At 35.0% G+C, this 27,092-nt stretch overlaps 1 protein-coding gene across 8 annotated transcripts in view; it reads right to left on the bottom strand.

Moving 5' to 3' along the window:
- ZNF280D (zinc finger protein 280D) overlaps nucleotides 14,147-27,092 on the bottom strand; it is a 125,913-nt gene continuing 112,967 nt past the window's right edge. For 3 of the 8 annotated variants that reach the window (XR_002344724.1, XR_001306182.2, XR_002344727.1), the window contains exons 20-21: nucleotides 20,485-20,540; nucleotides 14,147-17,361 (exon numbers count right to left, since the gene is read on the bottom strand). Coding sequence is in view for 3 of the 8 variants with exons in the window: in XM_005659575.3 (XP_005659632.1) it covers nucleotides 16,737-17,361; nucleotides 20,485-20,540 (681 nt within the window). In the remaining 5 variants the exon portion in view is untranslated. The remainder of the gene's footprint in view (nucleotides 17,362-20,484; nucleotides 20,541-27,092) is intronic. The other 5 variants (XR_002344730.1, XM_005659574.3, XM_021094773.1 and 2 more) reach the window with 3 other exon arrangements.

Genomic DNA, 27,092 nt, shown 5'->3' with positions numbered 1-27,092 from the left:
ATGAAACTTGAAAACTTTATGCTAAGTGAAATAACAGAGAAATAAATCAATAAAAAGTCACTAGAGGAGTTCCCATCTTGGCGCAGAGGGAACGGATCCAACTAGGAACCATAAGGTTGCGGGTTCGATCCCTGGCCTTGCTCAGTGGGTTAAGAATATGGCGTTGCCGTGAGCTGTGGTGTAGGTCGCAGACGCAGCTTGGATCTGGTGTTGCTGTGGCTGTGGTATAGGCTGGCAGCAACAGCTCTGATTAGACCCCTAGCCTGGGAACCTCCGTATGCCACGGGTGCAGCCCTAAAAAGACAACAACAACAACAACAAGTTACTAGAGACTAGGGGGAAGAGAAATGGGTATTTAATATCTTTATGGAGATAGAGTTTCTGTTTGGGATAACAAAAAAGTTCTGGCAATAAATAGTAGTGATGGTTGTACAACATGATAAATGTACTGAATACCACTGAATTGTACACTTAAAATGTTAAAATAGTAAATTTTATGTTATGGATATTTTACCAAAATTTTAAAAAGGGTTCCCCACTGACCAAAAAACTTGCCAAATTTGGCAAAAGACAGAAACCTACAGATTCAAGAAGTCAGCAAATCCCAAATAGGATTATTCTAAAGAAATTCACACTGAAACACATCATAGTCAAACTGCTGAAAACCAAAGACAAAATAAGTTGAAAGCAGTCAAAGAAAAATAACACCTTATTACAGAGGAAAAATACTTCAAATGACTGCTGGTTTCTTACTAGGAAGCATGGAGACCCAAACAAAATGGCACATTTTTTAAAGTGCAGGAAGAAAAAAAAATCTGTGTACTTGAAATTCTATATCTGGATAAAATGTTATTTAGGAACCAAGGTGAAATAAAGGCATTCTCAGATGAAGGAAAACTAAGAGAATTTGTTATCAAATCTAATCTTAAAAAATAATAATAATTAAAGGAAGTTCTTCAGACAAAAGGAAAATGAAACCTAAAGGGAATCACGCATATCATTAATAAAGGATGAGCAAAAGAAATGGCAAATTTCTGAGTAAATTTAATAAACTATTCTCTCTTGAATTCTTTAAAATAACATTATCTAATGGAGTTTTTAATGAATATATATGTAATATATATGACAATCACAACATAACACAAGGAGGATAAAAGGAAATATGGTGGTAAGTTTTCTACATTCCACGTTAAGAGGTAAAATATTTATCCAAAGTAAAATGTGAAAAGTTAGGTATGCAAATTGTGTAGCGACTCTAGAAAATAGTTTTTTACCTTCTTATAAAGTTAAACATACATTTAAATGTGACTCAGCAATCCTTCTCAGAGGTATTTACCCCAAAGAAATGAAAACTTATGATCACACAAAAGTATGAAAATTTATACCAACCCTGCTTATAATCACTAAAAAAGAAATAACTCATATGTCATTTAAAACATGAATGGATAAACACACTTAGTTCATCCATATAATGGATAGTTAGCCAGAAAAAGGAATTAACTGTTAATATATACAACAGCTTGTATGTATTTCATAGGCATAACACTAAGTGAAAGGAGCCAGTCTCAAAAGGTTACATAAAGTATTATTCTATTTATATGATATTCTCAAAAAGACAAAACTATAGTAACAGAGACCATGGCAGTGGTTGCAATACACTGAAGAATTAAAATGTGAATCAGAGTGAGATTTTAACTAACATTACTCAGTAAGTGATAAAACAAGTAGACAAAATCAGTTAGGATATAAAAGGTTTGAATCATAAAAATGAAGAAAATTAACATAATGGACATATGTAGAACATGTACGCAACAACAGCAGAATATATATCTTTCAAGTACATATGAAACATTAAAAAAAAGTGACATTTACTCAACCATGAAGAAAATCTCAACGCATGTCAAAGGCCGAAATCATGCAGGATATATTCTCTGTATAGCACTATAATAAAGATACTATTACACACCTACCAAAATGGATAAAATTAAAGAGACTGACCATACCAAGTGCTGGTGACAATTTGCAATGACTGAAACTCTCATATAATGCTGATGAAAATACAAAACAATGTAGCCCCTATGGAAAAACAGTTCAGAAATTTCCTGAAGAATTAAACATATACTTACCATGTGACACAGTCATCCCACTCTTAGGTATTTATCAGAGGTAAATGAAAATATATGTCCATACAAAGATTTGTATTTGATGTTCGCAGAAGCTTATGAGAGCTGAAAACTGAAAACAACCTTTACTGGTTTTCTATGCTGCATAAAAGAATTACTACAAATTAATGCCTTAAAAGAGTTATTTTATTTAAATTAATTTTTAATAGGCAATTCACTAACATAGTTAAAAAGGTCAAAGATATATATAGGTATAAAGTGAAAAGTCTTCATTGCACTCTGGACCCCAAGGCATCTACTTTCCCTCCCTACTGCAACCTTTGTTTAGAGATTTTTTAAAGAACTATTTTGTGCATATAAAAGCACACGTCTTTATGTGCATGCATGTAGATGTGTGCACACATGTGCATTTTTATTTTGGTGTGAGTATAGAGAATGAATGGTACATGTCAGGCTATTATCACTGGTTATTTGTGTGTGTTGGTTAAGGGGGAAAATAGAAATAAAGAAAATCTATTTCTTTAACACATTTGTATCATTTAACTGTTGATCTAATTCTAGTCAAAAGCTCAGGCTTTTGAGGAGCAGATTACCTTTACAAATTTTTTATTTTTTCTGTGCTACAATTTCCTCGTTTACAAATGGAGGTACTAATAGTTTCTATCTCATAAGATTTGGGGGACAATTACAGCAAATAATTGATACAAAGTACTTTTAGTCTAAAGCCTAGCATTTAGTAAATGGTTCACAAATGTTAACCATAAAAATAAGCATCTTAAACTAATTTTTAGAAGACAAGAATATTTCAAAAGGGTCTAAGCATCCAAATAAAGAAGCTAGAAAAAGGACAAAATAAACTTAGAGAAATGTGAAAGGGACCTTTCAGATCAAGAGTATAAATTCACACTTTAAACTCTCCTTATGGAGTTCCCGTCATGGCTCAGTGATTAATGAATTTGACTAGGAACCATGAGGTTGTGGGTTCAATCGCTCAGTGGGTTAAGGATCCAGTGTTGCTGCGAGCTGTGGTGTAGGTTGCAGATTCGGCTCGAATCCCGAGTTGCTGTGGCACTGGCGTAGGCCGGTGGCTACAGCTCCAATTGGACCCCTAGCCTGGGAACCTCCATATGCCGCAAAGCGTAGCCCTGGAAAAAGACAAAAAAACAAAAACAAAAACAAAAAAACCTCTCCTTATGCTTTATATATGTAAATTATAGATTCAATTAACAACAAGAAGAGGACTGATTCATGCTCAAATACAAAACAAGCATTTCTTTGTGTCATAAACAGACGGCAACAAAGTAGAAAGATATGGCTAAAGCTATAGCCCTGCAGATTTCTCAGTCCAGGAAGCAGCTAGAAGCCACTGGGAGTGTTTACTTCTCTGATGTGACAAAAGCACTACATATAGGTGGCATGGAATCATGGTATATAGTTGCACTCTCCGTGTGAAAATAGCTGGTGATCACTGCCTGATGTTACTGCTTATGTAAACCTCTATATTATTGGTGAGATAAACAGAGAAAATTTCAGAGAGACTTGGGCAAAGCTGCATATATACCTCTAATACTGGGCCAGCTGCGGCCCCAAACCACTTTGGGGCAGGAGTTTCTAGCCATGGAGGCCTAGTTTTGTAGTAGGGTCCTGGATGAGCAGAGGGAAGAAACTGCCAAACAGGGAGGCATGAGCACAGAAGGAGGAGAGAAGGAAAAACAAAACAAAACAAACTCCCACTGAAAATGAATCTGCAGGTGAAAATTCCAAATCATCTGATGAAAATTAATATTAAGAAAAAGGGCTTACTTCAGCAGTACATATATTAAAATTGGAACGATACAGAGAAGATTAGCATGGCCCCTGCACAAGGATGACACGCAAATTTGTGAAGCATTTCATATTTTTCTCTAAATTAAAAAAAAAAAAAAGGAAGAACTAGGATGGAGGAAACCGCAATTGGAAAGCAGTCACTTAAATAAGCCAGCATACAGATCCAAACATGAAGATGTTAATTAAAAAAACAAAAGAAGACATATCATGCAATGTGGCTAAGGGAAGTAAGAAAAAATAGATTCTTTTTTTAATCTTAATGATGTGTTTGAGCCTATATGATTATCAGGCAAAAGCAAGCAGTTATAGGAAGGGGTTAACATACTTAAAAAACAGGGAAACCACAAATCAAAGCCAAACATTACATTCACAAAAACTGAAAAGAAAAATACTCAAGTATAAAATAAATGGAAACCATCCAACCAAAAAAATAAAATTAGAAAAGAGAAACATAGAGTCAACTGGAAAACAAGGCTTAAAATGGCAATAAATAAATATCTATCAATAATCACCTTAAATGTCAATGGACTGAATGCTCCAATCAAAAGACACAGAGTGGTAGATTAGATAAATAAAAGCAAAAACCTTCAATCTGCTGCCTACAGGAAACTCACCTTAGGGAAAAGGATAAATATAGATTGAAAATGACAGTATGGGAAAATATATTTCATGACAATGGACAAAGCAGGAAAAGCAGGAGTAGCAATACTCATATGAGACAAAATAGACTTTAAAATGAAGGCCATAAAGAAAGACAAAGAAGGACACTATTTAATGGTTAAAGGATCCATTCAAGAAGAGGATATTACAATCATCAATATTAATGCCCCTAATATAGGAGCACCCAGATACCTACAACAAATACTAACAGACATAAAAGGAGAAACTAATGAGAATACAATCATAGTAGAAGACTTTAACACCCCACTCACATCAATGCACAGATATTTTCAGGACATTACATCCAAAAAAATCAGAATACACATTCTTCTCAAGTGCACATGGAACATTCTCGAGAATTGATCATATACTGGGGCACAAAGCTAACCTCAACAAATTTAAGAGTATAGAAATTATTTAAGTATCTTCTCACCACAATGGCATGAAACTAGAAATCAACCACAGGAGAAGAAATGAGAAAAAACCTACTACATGGAGACTAAACAACAGGCTACTAAAAAACCAATGGGTCAATGAGGAAATTAAGAAGGAAATTAAAAAATACCTAGAGACAAATGATAATGAAGATACAACCACTCAAAATCTTTGGGATGCTGCAAAAGCAGTGCTCAGGAGGAAGTTCATAGTAACACAGGCCTTCCTCAAAAAAGAAGAAAAATCCCAAATCCGCAATTTAACCCACCACCTAAATGAATTAGAAAAAGAACAAGAAAAACCTTAAGTCAGCAGAAGGAAGGAAATTATAAAGATCAAAGAGGAAATCAATAAAATAGAGATTCAAAAAACAATAGACAAAATCAATCAGACCAAGAGCTGGTTCTTTGAAAAGGTAAACAAAATTTACAAATCTCTGGCTAGACTCACCAAGACGAGGAGAGAAAAAACCCAAATAAACAAAATAAGAAATGAAAAAGGAGAAATCACAATGGATACTACAGAAATACAAAAAACCATATGAGAATACTATAAACAATTATATGCCAACAAATTTGACAACCAAGAAGAAATGGACAACTTTCTAGAGACTTACAGCCTGCCAAAACTGAATCTAGAAGAAATAGATCAACTGAACAGACCAATCACTAGAAATGAAATTGAGTATGTCATAAGAACACTCCCTACAAATAAAAGTCCAGGACCAGATGGCTTCACAGGCGAATTCTACCAAACATTCAAAGAGGAAATTATACCCATCCTCCTTAAACTTTTTCAAAAGGTTGAAGAAGAAGGAACACTCCCAAAGACATTCTATGATGCCACCATCACCCTAATTCCAAAATCATGCAAAGATACCACCAAAAAATAAAACTATAAGCCAATATCTTTGATGAATATAGACGCAAAAATTCTCAACAAAATTTTAGCCATCCGAATCCAACAACATATCAAATAGATCATACACCACAACCAGGCGGGATTCATCCCAGGTTCACAAGGATGGTTCAGCATACGCAAACCAATCAACATCATACACCACATTAACAAAAGAAAAGTAAAAAACGACATGACCATCTCAATAGATGGAGAAAAAGCATTTGACAAAGTCCAACATCCATTCATGATCAAAATTCTTACCAAAATGGGTATAGAGGGAACATTCCTTAACATAATTAAAGCCATTTATGACACACCCACAGCAAATATAATACTCAATGGAGAAAAGCTGAAAGCCTTTCCATTAAAATCTGGAACAAGACAAGGATGCCTGCTCTCACCACTGTTATTCAACATAGTATTGGAAGTCCTAGCCATAGTAATCAGACAAACAAAAGAAATAAAAGGCATCCAAAAAGGAAGAGAAAAGGTAAAACTGTCACTGTATGCAGATGACATGATATTATACATAGAAAACCCCAAGGACTCAACCCCAAAACTACTTGAACTAATCAACAAATATAGCACAGTAACAGGATATAAAATTAACATTCAGAAATCAGTCACATTTCTGTATACTAACAATGAAATATTGGAAAAGGAATACAAAAATACAGTACCTTTTCAAATTGCGCCCCCCAAAAATCAAATACCTGGGAATACACCTGACCAAGGAGGTAAAGGACTTATATGCTGAGAACTATAAAACATTAATCAAGGAAATTAAAGAAGATGTAAAGAAATGGAAAGATATTCCATGCTCCTGGGTTGGAAAAATTAACATTGTAAAAATGGCCAGACTACCCAAAGCAATCTCCAGATTCAATGCAATCCCTATCAAATTGCCCATGACATTTTTCACAGAACTAGAACAAACAATCCAAAAATTTATATGGAACCACAAAAGACCCAGAATTGTCAAAGCAATTCTGAGGAACAAAACCCAAGCCAGAGGCATAACTTTCCCAGACTTCAGGCAATATTACACAGCCACAGTCATCAAAACAGTGTGGTACTGGTACCAAAACAGACATACAGACCAATGGAACAGAAAAGAGAACCCAGAAATAAACCCAGACACCTATGGTCAATTAATCTTTGACAAAGGAGGCAAGAACATAAAATGGGAAAAAGACAGTCTTTTCAGTAAGTATTGCTGGGAAACCTGGAGAGCTGCATGCAAATCAATGAAACTAGAACACACCCTCATACCATGCATGAAAATAAACTCAAAATGCCTAAAAGGCTTAAATATAAGACAAGACACCATCAAACTCCGGGAAGAGAACATAGGCAAAACATTCTCTGACATCAACCTTATGAATATTTTCTCAGGTCAGTCTCCCAAAGCAACAGAAATAAGGGCAGAAATAAACCAATGGGACCTAATCACACTGACAAGCTTTTGCACAACAAAGGAAACCAAACAGAAAACAAAAAGACAACTTACAGATTGGGAGAAAATCATTTCATTGATGCAACTGACAAGGGCTTAATCTCTAAAACAAATAAACAACTTACACAACTCAATAGCAAAAAAGCCAACTACCCAATTAAAAAATGGGCAAAAGACCTAAATAGACATTTTTCCAAGGAAGATGTACAGATGGCCAATAAAACATGAAAAAATGCTCAACATCCCTGATTTTAGAGAAATGCAAATCAAAACTACCAGGAGACACCACCTCACACCAGTCAGAATGGCCATCATTAATAAGTCCACAAATAACAAATGCTGGAGGGGGGTGTGGAGAAAAGGGAACCCTCTTGCACTCTTGGTGGGAATGTAATCTGGTACAACCACTATGGAGAACAGTATGGAGGTGCCTTAGAAAACTATACATAGAACTACCATATGACCCAGCAATCCCACTCTTGGGCATATATCCGGACAAAACTTTCCTTAAAAAAGACACATGCACCCACATGTCCATTGCAGCTCTATTCATAATAGCCAAGACATGGAAACAACCCAAATGTCCATCGACAGATGATTGGATTAGGGAGATATGGTGTATACATACACAATATAATACTACTCAGCCATAAGAAAAAACAAAGTAATGCCATTTGCAGCAACATGGATAGAACTAGAGACTCTCATACTGAGTGAAGTACGTCAGAAGGAGAAAGACAAATACCATATGATATCACTTATATCTGGAATCTAATATATGGCACAAATGAACCTTTCCACAGAAAAGAAAATCATGGACTTGGAGAACAGAGTTGTGGTTGCCAAGGGTGAGGGGGAGGGAGTGGGATGGTTCGGGAACTTAGGGTTAATAGATGCAAACTATTGCCTTTGGAAGGGATTAGCAATGAGATCCTGGTGTGTAGTGCTGGGAAGTATGTCTAGTCACTTATGATGGAGCATGATAATGTGAGAAGATAGAATGTGTACATGTATGTGTAACTGGGTCACCATGCTGTACAGTAGAAAAAAAATTGTATTAGGGAAATATAAAAATAAAATTAAATTAAAAAACTTTTCTAAAAAAGAAAAAGGGTCAAGAACAGAATTCACTGAATATAACTGTAAGTCTGGACATATATTTTAAATAAGTCTTCTTAAATGGATCCATAATCTAGAAAGAAATAAGGAGAACTCATGAGAACACTTATTGATGGCAGGAACCCAGAGAATTTAAGAATTTAAGAAGTTGATTTCTACTTTGATTAACTTACTAAACTGGATGAACCTGAGCATAATCTTTACAGCCTTGCCCCTTAAGAAGGAAAAGAAAGTTTATGTCAAATCAGAGACTGAGAATACAAAAACTGAGACCACAGAGGTTTACTCCCTGGTGTAAAGATGAATTAGAGGTAGGAGTTCACACTGTGATTAAGAATCTGGTGTTGTCTCTGTGGTAACATGGGTTCAATCCCTAGCCCACCACAGTGGGTTAAGTATGTGGTGTTGCCACAGCTGTGGTGTATGTCACAGCTGCAACTCAGATTCCATATGCCACAGTTGCGGCCAAAAACTCCACACTCCTTCAACCACTGGGACTGCAAGAAAAATGACTAGTTCGATAACTGTAGCGTTAGGGGTAAGGAATATTTCCCCTGAGATTTGTATTCACAATCTGTCCTTCAAGCAGGTTTGCATCCTGAATTCATTATTTTGGTAGTCCATAAAATCTCAAATCATGAATTAAAAGTTGTAATGGACTAGTACTACCTCCACATGCTTGATAAAATCTAACCTTCTTTGGAAGAAACTTCCTTCATTCCACGCCTCTAAAAATTACCATATAGGGAAACTGACATTTAGATCACAATAAAAATAAAACCACTAAATATCAAGGACATGACTCTATTAGTGAGAACAGCTGAAACAGAAGAGAGCAGAGGCAGAACTGAAAAAACTTCAGATCTCCTCTACAGAGTAAATAGTACCACAGAGAATCACAAGTCAAAATTGCTAATTTATGGAATATTTTGCTTCCACAATATGTTATTTTTGGAACACCACTGATGAGATTTGTACAATGTGTCCTATACACATAAACCTACTAATATTTATTTTCTTGCAGGAATGACTCACCGTTAGCAGCAGCTATATTTATAAGGAGGCAATAGTGACAATTACGACTCAGTGATCAGACTGTGACCACTTCTCTTCTATGCCTCACTGTGGTCCTGGAAATGTTGACTTAACTTCTGGACTCCACATAACAGCATTCCCAGGTCTTACTTTTGGGCTTGACTTCAGAGGACTCCTACAAACCAGTAATCGCTCTAAATCTATTATTAAGCTTTAATTTTCACAGGAGATTTTCAATACTTTTTTCCTATTTCATCAATTTCTTGTCTGATTTAAACTTGAAACTCAGAAAAATATATGTTTCCCAAGAAATGCTGTGAAGGAATTTCTGAATAGAAATACTTCAGGCCTCTCCTTCATCTAAGTAATTGGTAGGATGGCCATATTCTTTTTTTTTTTTTTTTTTTTTTTTTTTATTTTGTTGTTGTTGTTGTTGTTGCCATTTCTTGGGCCACTCCCGCGGCATATGGAGATTCCCAGGCTAGGGGGTGAATCGGAGCTGTAGCCACGGGCCTACGCCAGAGCCACAGCAATGCAGGATCCGAGCCGCGTCTGCAACCTACACCACAGCTCACGGCAACGCCGGATCATTAACCCACTGAGCAAGGGCAGGGACCGAACCCGCAACCTCATGGTTCCTAGTCGGATTCGTTAACCACTGCGCCACGACGGGAACTCCGGATGGCCATATTCTTAATTAAGTTTCTTGCTTAGCCCTTTTCCTTTTACTGGTTGGGAATGAAAAGTTTGGCTTTTTCCAACCCTGCAAGTATCTGAATTTATTGACTTTTTCTATTCTCTTTTGTTCCCGCTTTCAATCCTACCATTTCTCATCTGAGGTCACTTCTTTCTTAAAGTAACATTGTCAAATGCAGTCAATATAGTAACCAAACCATGTTATTAACATTCTGTTATCCAAACTCCACCAATAGATTTACAACTTCATTAAGTATTATAGTCAAGTTTACCAAATCTTTCACCATAGCAGAATGTGGATCACCTGATGTAGTCTTGCCATCTGTCACCTAAGCCAAAGCTTAGTTTAATTTACTTCAGGTGTATTTCTTCTTAGGCTAGCAATCCACTTTCAGGATTAATTCCTGTATCAGTAGGGATAGACTTAGTTATGCTATAGGACAAAAATTCTCTAACTGCAATAGCTTAAAACAAAAATGCTTATTTCTCCTTCATGCTATATGTCCATCTAAATAATCAGAAAGGCTCTTTTCATAGTTCCCCTGGGACCTAGCCTGATAGAGCGATTATCATCTCAATACTAAAAAGTCTCCATACCTTAGGGAAAAGAGGGCTCTGAAGAGCCTCATATCAACAATTAAATGCTCCAAACCATAAGTCACTTTCACTCACAACTCACTAGACAGGAACTAGTCATATGGCCTCACACTAGAACTATTTGGTAAATAGCAGGAATGAAAATCTACATGAGGCTAAAATAAGTCAACTGTTTGAAGAGTCAGAGAAAAAAATCTAGATAAATAAACACTATTCCTACAAGTTAATTCTGGAACAAGATTTCCACAAGTATTGTGGTGAGATAATTAAAATCTATATGGGTCTCTATTTTTCAACATAAAAACTGAATACTCTTCAATTTAATAAATTGTATACTTAAAATTTTAGTACAAGTAAATAAAACATGAACCAAATGTATGAAATAAGAGTTTCACTGCAGTGTCTATAATAGTGAAAATAAAAAAGCAGTTATGAAATTATGATATACCCATATAATAATATAGGGCAGGGGTTGGCAAACTTTTTCTTAAAGAGCCAGATTGTAAATTCTTGAGGCTTGTGGACCATATGGTCTCTGTCATGTACAACTGTGCTGCTGTAGTGCAAAAGCTATGACAGGCAATATATAATCAAATAACTTGGATGTTTTATAATAAAATTGTGTTCACAAAAATTGGTGGCCAACTCTGGAACATAGTTTGCTAGCCCCTGATACAGAGGAATTAAAGTCAAGTTTTTAAGGCAATGGGTAAATACTTAAAATTTTCAAAGTTTAAAATTACAGTTTATGATTACCAAATTCACCACAAATGGCAGGCTCTGGAAACCCAAACCCAAGGTAACTTCTGTGATCAGCAGTCATTCAGGCCATTAACCTCTGCAGCTACAGCTTCATTTACAGCTTGGTCCAAAAATCTTCGTAACGATGACCTACTGTGTCATCAAAGAAGACTAAATTATGTTTAGTGTAGTCTTTTAAATAACAAAAGTGATTTTGTAACACTTTGAACAAGCAATTAAAAGTTACCTTTAGCTAACTGTAAAATTCCACCAAGATATCTCATCCTTCAATGATGTTACAGATGCTGCTATAGATTGTTTAATTCTCTATAAGATGATCCAAGTGAAGGATCTTTGAATTTACAGATTTTGAGCTGAAAATTAAACATTACTGTGACTTATAAAAACTCTGTTTGACTATTCTGTCCACATGGCTCTGCAAATGTGCCTCTGCACATATGAGTAAACAGTATTTTAGAAAATTTTTATAGCCAACACATGGCACATGGAAGTTCCTGGGCCAGGGATTGAATCTGAGCCACTGCTGCAAGCTATGCCACAGCTACAGCAATGCCAGATCATTTAACCCACTGCACCAGGCCAGGGATTGAACCTGCACCTTTGCAGCTACCTGAGTTAATACAGTCAGGTTCTTAACCAATTACACCATAGTGGGAACTCTGTAGGAAACGATACTTTAATTATTTCTCTTTTAAGGCTTAGAAATAGGTAAATTAAGTATCTCAGCTCTTAAGTGAAAAAACAATTCAGTTTTATAGTAACCTAGTAAAATCAAAACACTTGCATTCTTTTTAGTGCCTACATACATACAAAAAGTTTTATTTCACTGACATCAGTACAAGGAGTGATCCTGGAATAAGAATTTTGATGTTACAAAAGTGACCATATCAACCATGATGTCAAAGAAGTGACATTACCAAATCCTAAGTAATGATGTCAAAATGTCTATAAACTATCTTTTAATTCACATGCTGTCTTTCCTATTAATATTTACTAGCCGCTCTTATTGAGATTAAAGTCCTCAATTCCTATTAATAAAAGAGATCGGGGCATTCCCTTCGTGGCTTAGTGGTTAATGAATCTGACTAGGAACCATGGGGTTGGAGGTTCAATCTCTGGCCTTGCTCAATGGGTTAGGGATCCAGCATTGCTGTGAGCTACGGTGTAGGTCGCAGACGCACCTCGGATCTGGTGTTGCTGTGGCTCTGGCATAAGCCAGCAGCAACAGCTCCAATTAGACCTCTAGCCTGGGAACCTCCATATGCCGTGGGGTACGGCCCTGGAAAAAGACAAAAAAAAAAAAAAAAAAAGAGAGAGAGAGAGATCAGTGGGTCCTTTTCTTTCGGTTAAGAGGTCCGCTATTCCATATGCATATAATATAGAGATAATAAATAAAATTGTAATTAGTACCATGAGTGGGAGGGTTATTTGCAAGAACTGACGCAGATATTTGGTTTCCTCATCTTTTTACTTACTGCTAAAACAAGATGACTCATATCTTGTCAGTTCCTTTTAAAAAAATGTTTAGGTCTTTAAAACTTTACAGGGGGAAAAAAATTCCAATTTCCTCCTGAAACATTGGAGAGATGCAAAGGGGATGAAACAATATAAATAAATAGCATTCAGATTTTCAATGTAAATTAAAAGTGCATCCACAAATGAATGTTTCTTAATGTCACTGAAGTGCACTTATATTTAATCCTAATTCTATTGTTAGGTAACAGGGAACTATAATAAGTTCCAGTAAGGCACCCTGGCAGTTAGTTCTTCAGCAGAGTCACTAGAATGCATTATTGGCTTTCACAGTCATATCAAGAAAGTCTCAGTGCTTGTCATGTATGGGCTTTTTATGATTTCATATCCACTTGTTTATGACTTAAGCAAAGTTGTTTTGATCTAAAGGGTGAATTTGTTTACATTGAGGAAGTTATGCAAGGATGATGTCATCAACATCTGCTGTTGTCAGTAAGTACTTAGTAGCTCAGCCATTAATGGGTGCTGCTGGATTGGGTGGAGGGGGGAAGCTAATCTATATGAACAGATGGAAGAACAGCTATCATGTGATGGACATTTAAACTTTAAATACCAAGAATTTATGAGGACTTACCGACAGTGTCTAGTCTGGGCAAGGCTATTCTCTGCTGACTTAAATAGCTCTCTCAAGATGTTAAGATACTTGCAGTTGCTGTAGCCAGTCCACTCTTGGTCCTCTGCAGTGTTAAACTGTATAGCAGTCTCAGGAAGAGATGGGGCATCTCCTGCCTTAGCAAGGCTACTCCTGGGGTAAACAGTGGTGCAAGCCATATAAGAGTCCCTGGAATAATAACATTTGGAGCAACCCAGCTTGCTTACCAAAATCACTGCTGTCACCTGCTAGCTACATGGCCCAGCAGAAAGGGACCTATGCTGGCAGCTGATATCCATCTTTTTGTTGGAAGGAGCGAGTCTACGGAGAAACAATTCATGGAAAAGTACACCTTTGGACTTTATTTCTTTCATCTTCTCTTTGCAAGAACAATATGTAATCAAGCTATTATTGGTTTGGAGTATGTTATTTATTTATTGGTTTATTAACAGACAATAATTATCCTGTACTATATTGGCTTGTGAAATATTGTTATTATAAACTACAATTCCCAAAATAAACTTTGTTAAGTAAATTAATGGCAAAGAAAATCTCAGTCTCTGAGCACGATTTACCCAGACAAAACAGCACTCTAAAGCAGGTGGAGGCAAACTACAGTTCACTGGCCAAACCCAACCAACATTCTGTTTTTATAAATAAAGTTTTATTGGAACACAAACAGGCTACATTTACATATTGTCTACAGCTGCTTTCAAGCTATGAAGACAAGTTGGATAATTGTAACCACATGGTCTGTAATTATTTATTATCTGGCTCTACACAGAAAAAGCTTGCTGACCACTGTTCTAAAGCACTGCTACTCAAAAGGTTTGGTCTGTATACCTGAATTGTTTGTTTCTGATCAGAAATGAGATAATGAGATTATGTGAAAACATAAACCAATTATGCTTCCAAAGTACAATGTTTATTTCATCTACTTTTTGGCCTCATTGCTAGACTTTCTCACTGAAGACTTTACACTCTGGTACAGGTTCCTTTTCTCATAGTGGACAGGTATAAACAGTTCATTGATCAAGAACTTTGAATACCACTACCATAAGTATATAGGGGCAGGAGAAGGAACTAATGAAAGTTCAAAAGGAATTACAGTGTCACTTAGAGATTTTTTTTTTTTGGCATGGTGCTCTAGGATTTTATGGCATTAGTTGATACACTTGGCAACTAATTGAATGAGATTCAGAAAGTGGTCTTTACATAGACTTTCTTTTATCCCTGTTCTTTTAACATTTAAAATACTACAAAAGTCTTCTTTGCTACAGATTTATGTTTCAACAAGACAAAGGATGACAGCTAATACGTCTCTTTCTCCCCATCTTTTCTTGGGAGAAAAAAAGATAAAAATATTTGCCCCCACCCACAAAATATTCAATAAAATAAGTCAATTATATATTTTGCCTATTTAGCCTCTTTAACTTACTGAGCAGTTAGAAAACTATAATATTAAATTATAATTCTCTTTAGTGGAAGAATTTGTAAAGCAAATCTATCCTCTGTAAATATCAGCAGTTTTTTCCCCTGTACTTTAAATCTTAATTTAAAATAAATCATGCATCAATTAAAGAATACAGAATGAAATTCTACCACTAACTTTAACATGAAATTTCCTTGAACAATACACAATTTTGAAAGGCGCCAAAGGTAATTCGACTCAAGCAGCTTTCTGAAAAATAAAATTATTCAGGGACAGATTTTTATTGCAAATATTTACTCAAAAACTACTATGTACAGCAGAACTTTAATAGCTGTTTAAAATATTTAACATTCAGTGAAACAAAATTTAAGAATTCAAAGCACATTTTAAGAAGTAAAAATGTAGCATTTAAATAAAAGTTTATTAGTACTTCAAAGCAAACTACTGTTACTCATATTATTCATTTCTACATCTATTATTTTCTATATGATTAAAAAAAACTGAAAAATCAATTTAGCAGCCATCTTATGGATAAATTAGGCTAAATACCCCAAACCAAATGTTTACATCCTGCTTTAGGTCCCATGTGAAGTTTCTATTTTACAGTTACAGAAAAAGTCACTTTAACATGGCTGAATTCATGCCAGGACATGTTTTCAGTTTACTGCTTTACAATATCTACGTTATACCATACTTTGGTTTGGTTTCCAGACCATTTTTATGGGTCTATTTCTAAAGAAGATCATTAAAACAATATTAAAAGCGTAACAGCTATAGGAGTTTCAACAATAGGTTTCTACTTTATACAACTAGAACATTAAGGGATTTCTGCACAACTTACATACTGACAAAAAGCACAAATATAAATTTTTATTTTAATAATTTCACTTTCACTGAAAGTTTAAGGTAAGCTTACAGCCTGGCAGGCTAACACTTATATGGAGGTACACAGATTCAAATATTCTTTTTACATGCTTCTGGCAGTCTGGAATGTTATATTAAATCCAAAATTAAGTCCACGTTCATCCAAATTCTTAGATCAACTAATTTAGCACTCTAAGCATGCCCCATTTACCAGCAACATATGAAGCCTTCATTAACAATGCCAATCAGCTATTATTTTAAGTCAACTATTCCCAGAAGGTATAGAGTTTCCAAATCTCTTCCTTTAAGTTAATTGAAAAGGATGTACAGGTATTAAGGACTTTTAGCTTAGGATAGATGGAAATTTCGAAGGCTTTATTAACATAACTAATGTTCTAATAATCAATTCATAAGGACCACCAAGTTCTATATCCTTGAAAACTGCTGAGACTTTTTCATTGCAAACTTAACTTTCATTAAAATCTTATTCATGTTTTAAAAACTGCTTGGAAATTCATACTAATCATGCTATTAATGGAGAACTGACTCAATAACTTAGGTTGAACATCCAGGTAAAGTGTATAATGACCTCCCTCACATTTTTCTATCTCTGAACTCTGCAACAGTACCACTGAGCTCACCTGATAGCACTGTTCCAAATGCTCTTACCGTTGGTACACTAAAACTTAGAATGACTAATTAATTTCAACTTCTTCTTTCTTTTTCATCTGCCAGGTCTCCTGATGTCTCTGTTGTGCTAAGGCTATTTTCTCCAGGAACATCTGTATGATCAGACACTACTTCATCAGTCTTGGCTGACGGATCACCACTACCTTTGTGAAGAATCTCTGTGGCTTCATACTCAAGTACCTCTGATGGAGTCAAAGGTTCCAAATGAACACTGCCTTGCTCACTAACATCAGAACTAACAGATCCAGGTTCATCTCTTTTCCTCAAAAACTGATCAATGCTAACATCACCAGATGTTAACCGCAAATCCTTAATATTCTTCAAAGATAATCTAGCTTCACTGGCATTACATTCTTCAATCTGATCACATGCAATGATGTTTTCTGAACTGCGGCACATCTTCAACTTTGTTTCCTGACAAATATGCTCTATTTGCTTTTCTTTTTCCACTTTATCTGCATCAGTAACTGAATCATAACTGAAGACATGCTTTGAGCCAGTTTCCTGGTCTTCAAGACAGGTATCATTTTCCTTATCTGAAACTGACATGCCTTCTTCACTTTTTGTTGTTGATGGGCCTTCAAATAAATGTGCATTACATCCATTTTTTATTTCCTCTGAAGAAGCTTCATCTTGTTTACTGAAAAAAATAAAGCCATTTATTATCTATTCCTTCATAATACAATGTATTTGAACAACATTAAAATAAAGACATTCTCTAAAAAAAAAAAAAAATTTTTTTTTTTAAGGAAAGGCACATTTGCCCACCAAAAACGAAAAAAAATTCAGGTCCCCAGTCCTTGCCCTGATGTTACGTATAGGAGGTAGCCAAATTCCTAGGCAACAGAGTGAGAAACCTCCATGGTCACATATTAAAAGCAGACTGGGAGTTCCCGTCGTGGCGCAGTGGTTAACGAATCCGACTAGGAACCATGAGGTTGCGGGTTCGGTCCCCGGCCTTGCTCAGTGGGTTAACGATCCGGCGTTGCCGTGAGCTGTGGTGTAGGTTGCAGACGCGGCTCGGATCCCGCGTTGCTGTGGCTCTGGCGTAGGCCGGTGGCTACAGCTCCGATTCAATCCCTAGCCTGGGAACCTCCATATGCCGCGGGAGCGGCCCAAGAAATAACAACAACAACAACAACAACAAAAAAGACAAAAGACAAAAAAAAAAAAGGAGACTGGATGAGTCTATTCACTGGTTTTAGTCTTAGTTACCATTATTTTTTCTTTTCATATTCTTGCTTGTTTTTAGTTAAAATGTAAGTGCTCTTATTAGTTTGTAAAAGTACTTTAAATAAAGAATGAATATATGTAGAAGAAAACCTAGGTTTTTTTAGGCTTAGAGTTTCTTTCCCTATGTGAAATCTAGTTAGTATTCACAAACATTTCCCTGATTTTTAATTTTTTCCCTAGTTTAAAAAGCATAAACACATGCCTAAAATATGTAAATATAAAACAGGCACACTTATATGTGCCTCTGTGTTTACTTTTATCCTTATATGTTAACAGAAATTATTTATTGAGTCATAAAACATTAGAAACAGAAAATTTTATTACAGGATATTGAATATATTACTCTGTGCTACATAGTAGGATCTTGTTTATCTATTTTATATATAGTATTTTGTATCTGCTAATTCCAAACTCTTAATTTATCCCTCCCCCATCTGTTTTCTCCATTGGTAAGCATATGTTTGTTTTCTATGTCTGTGAGTCTTACAGAAGATTTCCAAGAGGATGTCAAGCCTCTTCTGTAGACATAACAACGCTTATTTCAACAAAAAGAAATTTTTCTGTTGCTTAAGCCAAAAAAAAAAAAAAAAAAAAAGAAAAGAAATTTAACAACTACCCTTATTTCTTAAATTAATTGACCTGGAATTTAGACTTTTTCCTAATGAATTGCTCAAATATCAAAGCAACTGTTATCAGAGAATCACCTATTATTTACTAAATTATATTTATAAGGCTGTTTCTCTGTTACTTGTTTTGCTCTGATGTGTCTTTAGACTGTTACAGGCCAATGCCATCCAGTTTTATAACAGTTATAGATTAACACTGTACTTTATTATCTAATAGGTCAAATTACATCCTACTATTCTTCTCCCCAAATTAATATTTGAAAATGTAAAAGATATTTGTACAAGGATGCTCATTAAAACAATGTTTAAAATAGTGAATACAGAAACAACCTAATATCTAACAGAACCATGATTTTTAAAATTATGGTATTAATAAATCAAAAAATATGAATATTGCTTTAAACACTGCTGGTTTCCAAACCAAATCCAATCTGGATTTTCAAATGAATGTTCATTAATCATAAACTAATTTGGAAAATGATCTAAGTTACCAGTATATTATTTTCTATCTCAGTAAATTTTGTTTTTCTTCCAAGTCTTCTAAATAGATCCTGTGCATTTCTCATTTTGATATTATTGTGGATTAACTCTTTTATCCATTATATTTTGTAATCACATGGTATTTGTATGTTGGAAGAATTCTGAATATTACATCAAGCTACTTTAATTAATACTCTCATTAACTTCAATAATTCTTAGTTTATCATCTTGGATCTTAAAGCTCAATTACATCATCTTCCAAAAATTATAATATTTCCCTCATTTAAATTTGTAAAATTCTTATTTTTATTGAACTAACTCCAATTTACAAAAAATGTTAAAGAATACAGAGGTGACTAGTCTGCTTTTCCAAATTCTTAGTTGAAGTCTTGCTGACTTTTCCCATCCAGATTTCTAGTAAAAAGGCTAAGTGATGAGGGGGCTAGATTATTTTTCTAGTGAAGTCTAAGAAACATCTTTGGAAGGCCTTACTCCATAATTTTCTTTTTTAGGGGTAATAGATTAATCATCTTATCAGTTTAACAAGCAACATACTATAAAACACACAGCATAAAGAAGGAAGTAGGGAAATTACTTAAGTCAAAAACAGCTGTATTTGGAATGAAGTTCTAATTAGAATGTTGGATCCTTTTTTTTTGCTAAAAAAGACTGTAAAATCTGTGTTCTGTAATGCTGTATTTGAACATTAAATTTTTAAAAACCAGTCCCTGAATTTTGGAACTTTTATGTTGAGATCCCACCACAGAAGTAGATTTATAGCTTTTTGAAAATACTTCAAAAATCAGATTTTTAAATTACCTATTCACAATAATTGTCACCATCTTATAACCTGTAGCATCTCATAACTATTTTCATTTAACAAAGGCAATTAAAATCTGCTAACATTTTATTTACTTATAACTACTTCAAAAATTTTTTAAAGTATGCTGCATGTTTAAAAAACTTCAATTCAAAACCAAGGATCCACAGGATATTTTTGTTGTATTAAAAAAATTTGAAATATTGATTTTAGTTAGGGCATTACTAAAAGGAATACCACATACAAATTTTTTTTTTTTTTGCCTTTTTTGTCTTTTTAGGGCCTCACCCACAGCATATGGAGGTTCCCAGGCTAGCGGTCTAATCGGAACTGTTGCCAGAGCCACAGCAACGTGGAATCCGAGCCGCGTCTGCGACCTACACTACAGCTCATGGCAACTCCAGATCCTCAACCCACTGAGCAAGGCCAGGGATAGAACCCGCCAACGTCATGGTTCCTAGTTGGATTCATTTCCACTGCGCCACGATGGGAACTCCCCATATACAAAATTTAAATAGCCCTTTGCCAATTAACTAAACTAACACAGCTCAAGTTTCATTTTACATACATGAATTTCAAGAGATTCGATTTTCTCTGTATTTACCTTTCAGAACTTGATGTTTCTGTTTCTCCTTCAGCCATGTTAGGTCTTGCAATTTCCTGAAATGATTAATAATATTTTTTCTTTTTATATTCATAAGTAAGCTTAAACTACTTTTTATTATACTAAACTCTCTAGATAAAAAGAACTTAAGTGTGTAGCCTAGCATACTAAAGAAATAGGAAAACAGTTCCTTAATTTAAAGTATATATTTCTCATAATTAAAAGCAGTATTTTAAAAATTGTTTTCTAAAAATCTATAAGAATTTCAGTACACCAAAAGTTTCTGAATCAAGGATATGAAACAGTTATCCTGTTATAATAATATCTGCTTTCCTTTGACTCTTTCAAATATGGGCCATAATTACAATTACTTGACTAGAAAACTAGTAGAACACATCCTGAATATGAATAAATGTCATCCACAGTATTTTATACACATATTAAATACAGGTACTTAAAACATTTCTGAAATTATTATTTTAATTTGGAGCCATGGTAACCCTTTCAGTGTTAAACCAGGCGATACTAAAAAATAGACAAATTAAATATTTCATTTATTTAAAAAGTTATGGAGAGGAGAGAATACAACAAAATTTCAGTAAGCCAGAGGGCAGCCTAACAGATTATAACTATTAGCAATTATTGAGCAAATGTGATGAATGAGGCAGCATGTTAAGAACTTTATCTCATTTCTTCCTCAAGTTAAATATCATAAACTCCATTTTCACAAATGAGAATAAAGACTACATGGGTTAAGTGGAAAACCCAAGGCAATATCATAATAAGTGGTGAAGTTCAAACCTAGGTCCAGCTCTGAGCCACTACAGTGACAGACCTGAGCCTGTGAAAACCATTAATCATATATATGTATTACCTCACTCTCCAAAAACTCTGCTAAAATGAGGGAAAAATATAAAACATTTTCATTCTAGGAGTTCCTGTCATGGCTCAGTGGTTAACGAATCCGACTAGGAACCATGAGGTTGTGGGTTCGATCCATGGCCTTGCTCAGTGGGTTAAGGATCTGGCGTTGCTGTGAGCTATGGTGTAGGTTATAGACGCAGCTCAGATCCCACATTTCTGTGGCTCTGGTGTAGGCCAGCAGCTCCAGCTCCAATTCGACCCCTAGCCTGGGAATCTCCATATTCCGCGGGAGCGGTCCAAGAAAAATGGCAAAAAGACGGAATAAAAAAAATTCATTCTAAAGATCAATTAAACATCAAAGGATATTAACTGTCAAAAATATTTCAACAAATTTTTAGATGGAAGCTGGGTAGAGGAATGGAAATTGACTTCACACTGTATAGAAGTTCCAACTAAATGTCTAGGTAGGGGAGTGCAAGGGGAAGAGAATCAATATGCCAGAGAACATAAGAGATCTGGTACTTGGAGAAATTGAGTAAAATATCCAGCACATAAAAAGTAAAAGTGAAACATGAGTACAACTAAGAAATCTAAATGCTCTTTCCCCAACTTACACAACAGGTACCTATCCTTTACTACCAAAGCTTAACTCTGAACTGGAGATAGTATAGATGTATGAACACCAGGGATAACAAAGGGCAAGCATGAAGTACTGAAAGAAAACAGAAAAATTTAGTAAAGGTCCATAAACTGAATAAAGGAACCTACAATTATCTCTCCACTTGGCTCCCAGAATGCAACCAGTCACCCAGCTGGAATCTAGAAGATTCCTCTTTAGAAAAAATTATCAGTCTCAAAGACTGAGAGCATCTTCCCCACCAAAGGATCAGTCAGCTCAGCATCAGATTTTCCTGTTCTGAAGTCTAAACAATCACCATGCAGACTGTGCAGGTTGTATAACACACTAATGAAACAGGCAACTGTGCATAAAGCACTGCTATTGCACACTGAAAACACCTGGATCTGTGATTGAGTTGCAAGCTGAACTTAGCCACATTTTTTTCATGGAACAGAATTTTTATTTTAAAGAATGACTATCAAACTATGAATATTTAGACTTGAATATTTAGAAGACATTTTCTTCAAAATTGACAAAGTGAACATGTCACATCAAAGGAAACAACAAACGGTATTTATTGCCAGTAATAACATTCAAGGAAAACAGAATAGCCATCATTTAAAAGTCCACAAATAACAAATGCTAGAGAGAGTGTGGAGAAAAGGGAACCCTCCTACACTGTTGGTGGGAATGTAAATTGGTACAACCACTATGGAAAATGTATGTAGGTACCTCAGAAAACTAAATATAGAACTAGCACATGACTTGGCAATCCCACGCTTGGGCATATATCTGGCCAAAACTTTCCTTGAAAAAGACATGCACCTGTATGTTCATTGCAGCACTATTCATAATAGCCAAGACATGGAAACAAACCAAATGTCCATGATAGATGATTGGATTAGGAAGATGTGGTGTATATACACAATGGAATACTACTCAGCCATAAAAAAGAACAAAATAATGCCATTTGCAGCAACATGGATGAAACTAGGAACTCTCATACTAAGGAAGTCAGAAAGAGAAAGACAAATACCAGAAGATATCACTTATATCTGGAATCTAGTATATGACACAAATGAACCTTTCCACAAAAATGAAACACATGGACTTGGAGAACAGACTTGTGGTTGCCAAGAGGGAGGGCGTGGGATGGACTGGGAATCTGGGGTTAATAGATGCAAACTCTTGCCTTTGGAATGGATAAGCAATGAGATCCTGCTATATAGCACTGGGAACTATATCTAGTCACTTATGATGGAGCATGATGGAGGATAATGTGAAAAAAAAGAATATGTACATGTATGTGTAACTGGGTCATTGCTGTACAGTAGAAAATTGACAGAAAACTAAACCAGCTATATGGGAAAAAATAAAAATCACTAAAAAAACTAAATGCAATATATGCTTTTGAACTTCCTCTTGTTAGAAGGAATATTATTGTGACCACTGGAGAAACTTGAATGGTGTTTGTAGATTAAACAATAGGAATGTGTGAATTTTAATTTGTTGGCAACAGAATTCTTTGTACTGTGTTTGAAATTTTCAAAAAAGAAAATCATGGACTTGGAGAATAGACTTGTGGTAGCCAAGGGGGAGGAGGAGGGAGTGGGATGGATGGGGAGCTTGGGGTTAATAGATGCAGACTATCGCCTTTGGAATGGATTAGCAATGAGATCCTGCTGTGTAGCCCTGGGACCTATGTCTAGTCACTCATGATGGAGCATGATAATGTGAGAAAAAAGAATGTATACATGTATGCGTAACTGGGTCACCATGCTGTACAGTAGGAAAAAATAATGTATTGGGGAAATAAAAAAAAAATTAAACGACACTTCTCCAGTGGGGGGGAATAAATAAAAATAAAAATAAACAAAATAAATTTTAGGAGAATTTGTATCTACTATTCATGAGATTAATGTTAATATTAATGAATGTGGTTACTTGATAATATATAATGAAACATATCAACACTTAGAAGATCTATATAACTTGTGAACCAATATATTCCAAATGACTAAAGTACGATGTTATAAAATCATGCATGGATAAAAAATCCAATCAAAGTGTATCACAGAACAATAGATTTTAATGTAACAAAGAACAAAAAAATTCAGTGATATGGAGTCAGGTTCCACACTGCAACAAATCTTTAAGAAAACTTCCATTGTCTACATTTAATATCATAAAAAAGAACAATAATCACTATTATCTGAAAAGATTCTTTAAGTACTAAATGAGACTGGATATTATTCAGATATTTCAACCAAAATAACATCACAACACTCTGAATGCAGAAATATAGAATTCATTTTTCTTCTATTTAACTATATATTAAAGAGATATCAAAAGTCCAATTCATTCTTCTAAATAAAATTTTGGTCGTGACAAATAGTTATTTTTCAGAAAAATATATCATTTATGTATTTTAAGTAACATTATTTTAAAATTTTCATATTTTCAATTTCTACTACAGTAAACCAATAAATTTTGAGAGTACAAAGAAGTACATATAAATATACTAGACATATATAAATGCACTCTGTGGAGTGCTGCAGTGCACAACCTGTATGGCTATGTGAGGTGGCCCTATCCCTGTCCAAACACAAGGTTTTCAATGAACTTTTTCATGCTTTACTTTTTAATATGTATGGACAGCCAAGGATCACACACAAGTGAAGACATCCTTTACATCAGAAAGTTCACAATAAACAAGAGAATAAAGAAAGAGGCTAGGAGACATCAGAGATTTTTCTGGGACCAAAAGAAATATATATATCCCTGGAGAGGTATGAGATGCTATTACACTCGCTAAACAAAAACAAAAAAGTATGAAAACAATTGAAGAAAAAATTAAAGAGCAATTCAAAATTAAATATGTGGTAACTAAAATAAGTAATTAAGTTTAGAAACTCTGTTTTGAAAGACTGAATGAAAAGACAAAAAGATGGAAGGCAAGAAAGAAAATGCCATACAATCAGGGGAATTAGGGCAGGAAGTATAGTGTCAGATCAATTGGAGTTTCAAAAAAAGAGAGAGAAAGGGAGAGACATAGAGAACGGAGAAATAAAAGTCAAAATTTACCAAAGAAATAATACAATAACTTAAATAGCATCAGACTTTAAAAAATACTTATAAAAATGCATTGGAAAAATGTTTTCTCTGTACTTCAGTTAAACCATCATTAGGTAAAATAGTTTTAAATTTACAGGAAGTGAGAAAAGGTGCGACCCTTCTGCAGAAGTTGTTAGAGGACTTTTTATCAAAATGAGGATTGAAATAAGAAAAGAGGAACTCACAGTTCAGGAAACAGGGCATCCAACACAAGAAAGTGCTCAGGGAAAATCCTGATACAACAATCTGCATTGGAGTTCCCACTGTGGCACAGTGGGTTAATGATCTGGCATTGTCTCTGTGGCAGCACAGGTTCAATTCCTAGCCTGGTGCAGTGGCTTAAGGATCTAGAACACAGCTGTGGCTCAGACTGATTACATGGCTTAGGAACTTTCATATACTGTGGGTGCAGCCAAAAAGAAAAAAACAAAAAACAAAACAAAAAAACTATGCATCAAGCTTAGAGAGCAACTAGTTTAAATTGATGCAGACTGGAGAGATCTCCAGACCCTCCAACAAATTTTCTTTTGATGTGTGTGAACATTTGGAAAACATACTTACAAATAGACAGATCACAGGATTTTATAAAACAGCTTTAGGTGCATGGAAAACTAAACAAATCAGTAAAAATATAGTTTTACCTCAGAAAAATAAAATGAAGTATAGGAAAGGAAATCATAGTATACTTCCTGGCTCATTATACATAATGATCTCAAAAATTATAATGTTAACTATGCTGAGATCAGTGCTATGCCAAGCCATATAGGAATGAGAGATAAAATACACATAAAATTTACCATCTTAATTGTATAGTTCTGTGGTATTAAACACATTCACATTGTTATGCGACCATTATCACCATCCATCCACATAAAGTTCTTCATCTTGTAAAACTGAAACTCTATACCCATTAAACAATAACTCCTCATTCTTCCCTGCTGCCAGCCTCTGGCAACCACCACTACTTTCTTTTTGTGACTGCTCTAAGTACTTGATATAAATGAAATCATATATTATCTTCTTATAACTGGCTTATTTCATTAGCAAAATGTCCTCATAGTTCATCCATATTGCAGCATTCCATTCCTTCTCATGGTTGAATGTTTCATGGTGTGTACATAATACATTTTGCTTATCCATTCATCTATTGATGGACATGGTTTACTTCCATGTTTTAGCTAAGATGAATCATGCTTCTATGAAAATATGTGTACAAATATCTCTTCTGCTCTGATTTCAGTTCTTTTGGATATGCCCAATAGTGGAACTGCTGGATCATATAATTTTTTCAAGAAACTGCCATACTGCTTTCCACAATGGCTGTACCATTTTTCAATCCTACCAACAATGCACAAGGGCTCTAATTTCTCCACATGATCCTTAATATGTTTTCCGTACGGGATTTTTTCTCTCTTTTTGATAGTAGCCATCTTAATGGGTGTGAGGTGGTATCTCACTGTAGTTTTTGATTTGCATTTCTCTAATGATTAGTGATGCTGCACATCTTTCATATGCTTACTGGCCATTCACACATCTTCTTTCTAGACATGTCTAAGTCCTTGGTGAATTTCTGAATTGGGCTATTTCTATTGTGACTGAGTTATAGAAGTTTGCTTATATGTTATGGATATTAATCCCTTATCAGATATATGATTTGCAAATATTTTATCCCATTCTATGCATTGCATTTTTATTCTATGGATAGTAAATTTTGCTTGTCTTTTTAGGGCCACACCTGCAGAACATGGAGGTTCTTGGGCTACAGGTCACAGCCAAAGCCACACAGGATCCGAGCCACGTCTGTGACCTATACCATAGCTCATGGCAAAGTGGATCCTTAACCCACTGAGAAAGGCCAGGAATCAAAACTGCGTCCTCATGGATGCTAGTCAGAGTCCACTGAGCCATGATGGGAACTCCTCTGGACAGTACATTCAATGAACAAAATTTTTAAATTTGTACAATCTATTTTTTCTTTCATTAACAGTTCTTTTGGTATAATACTCTCCAA

This window comes from Sus scrofa, chromosome 1, assembly GCF_000003025.6.
Source record: "Sus scrofa isolate TJ Tabasco breed Duroc chromosome 1, Sscrofa11.1, whole genome shotgun sequence".
Lineage (NCBI taxonomy): Eukaryota > Metazoa > Chordata > Mammalia > Artiodactyla > Suidae > Sus > Sus scrofa.
The sequence above is the reverse complement of the archived record's forward strand: the minus strand, read 5'-3'. Positions and strand labels throughout refer to the sequence as shown.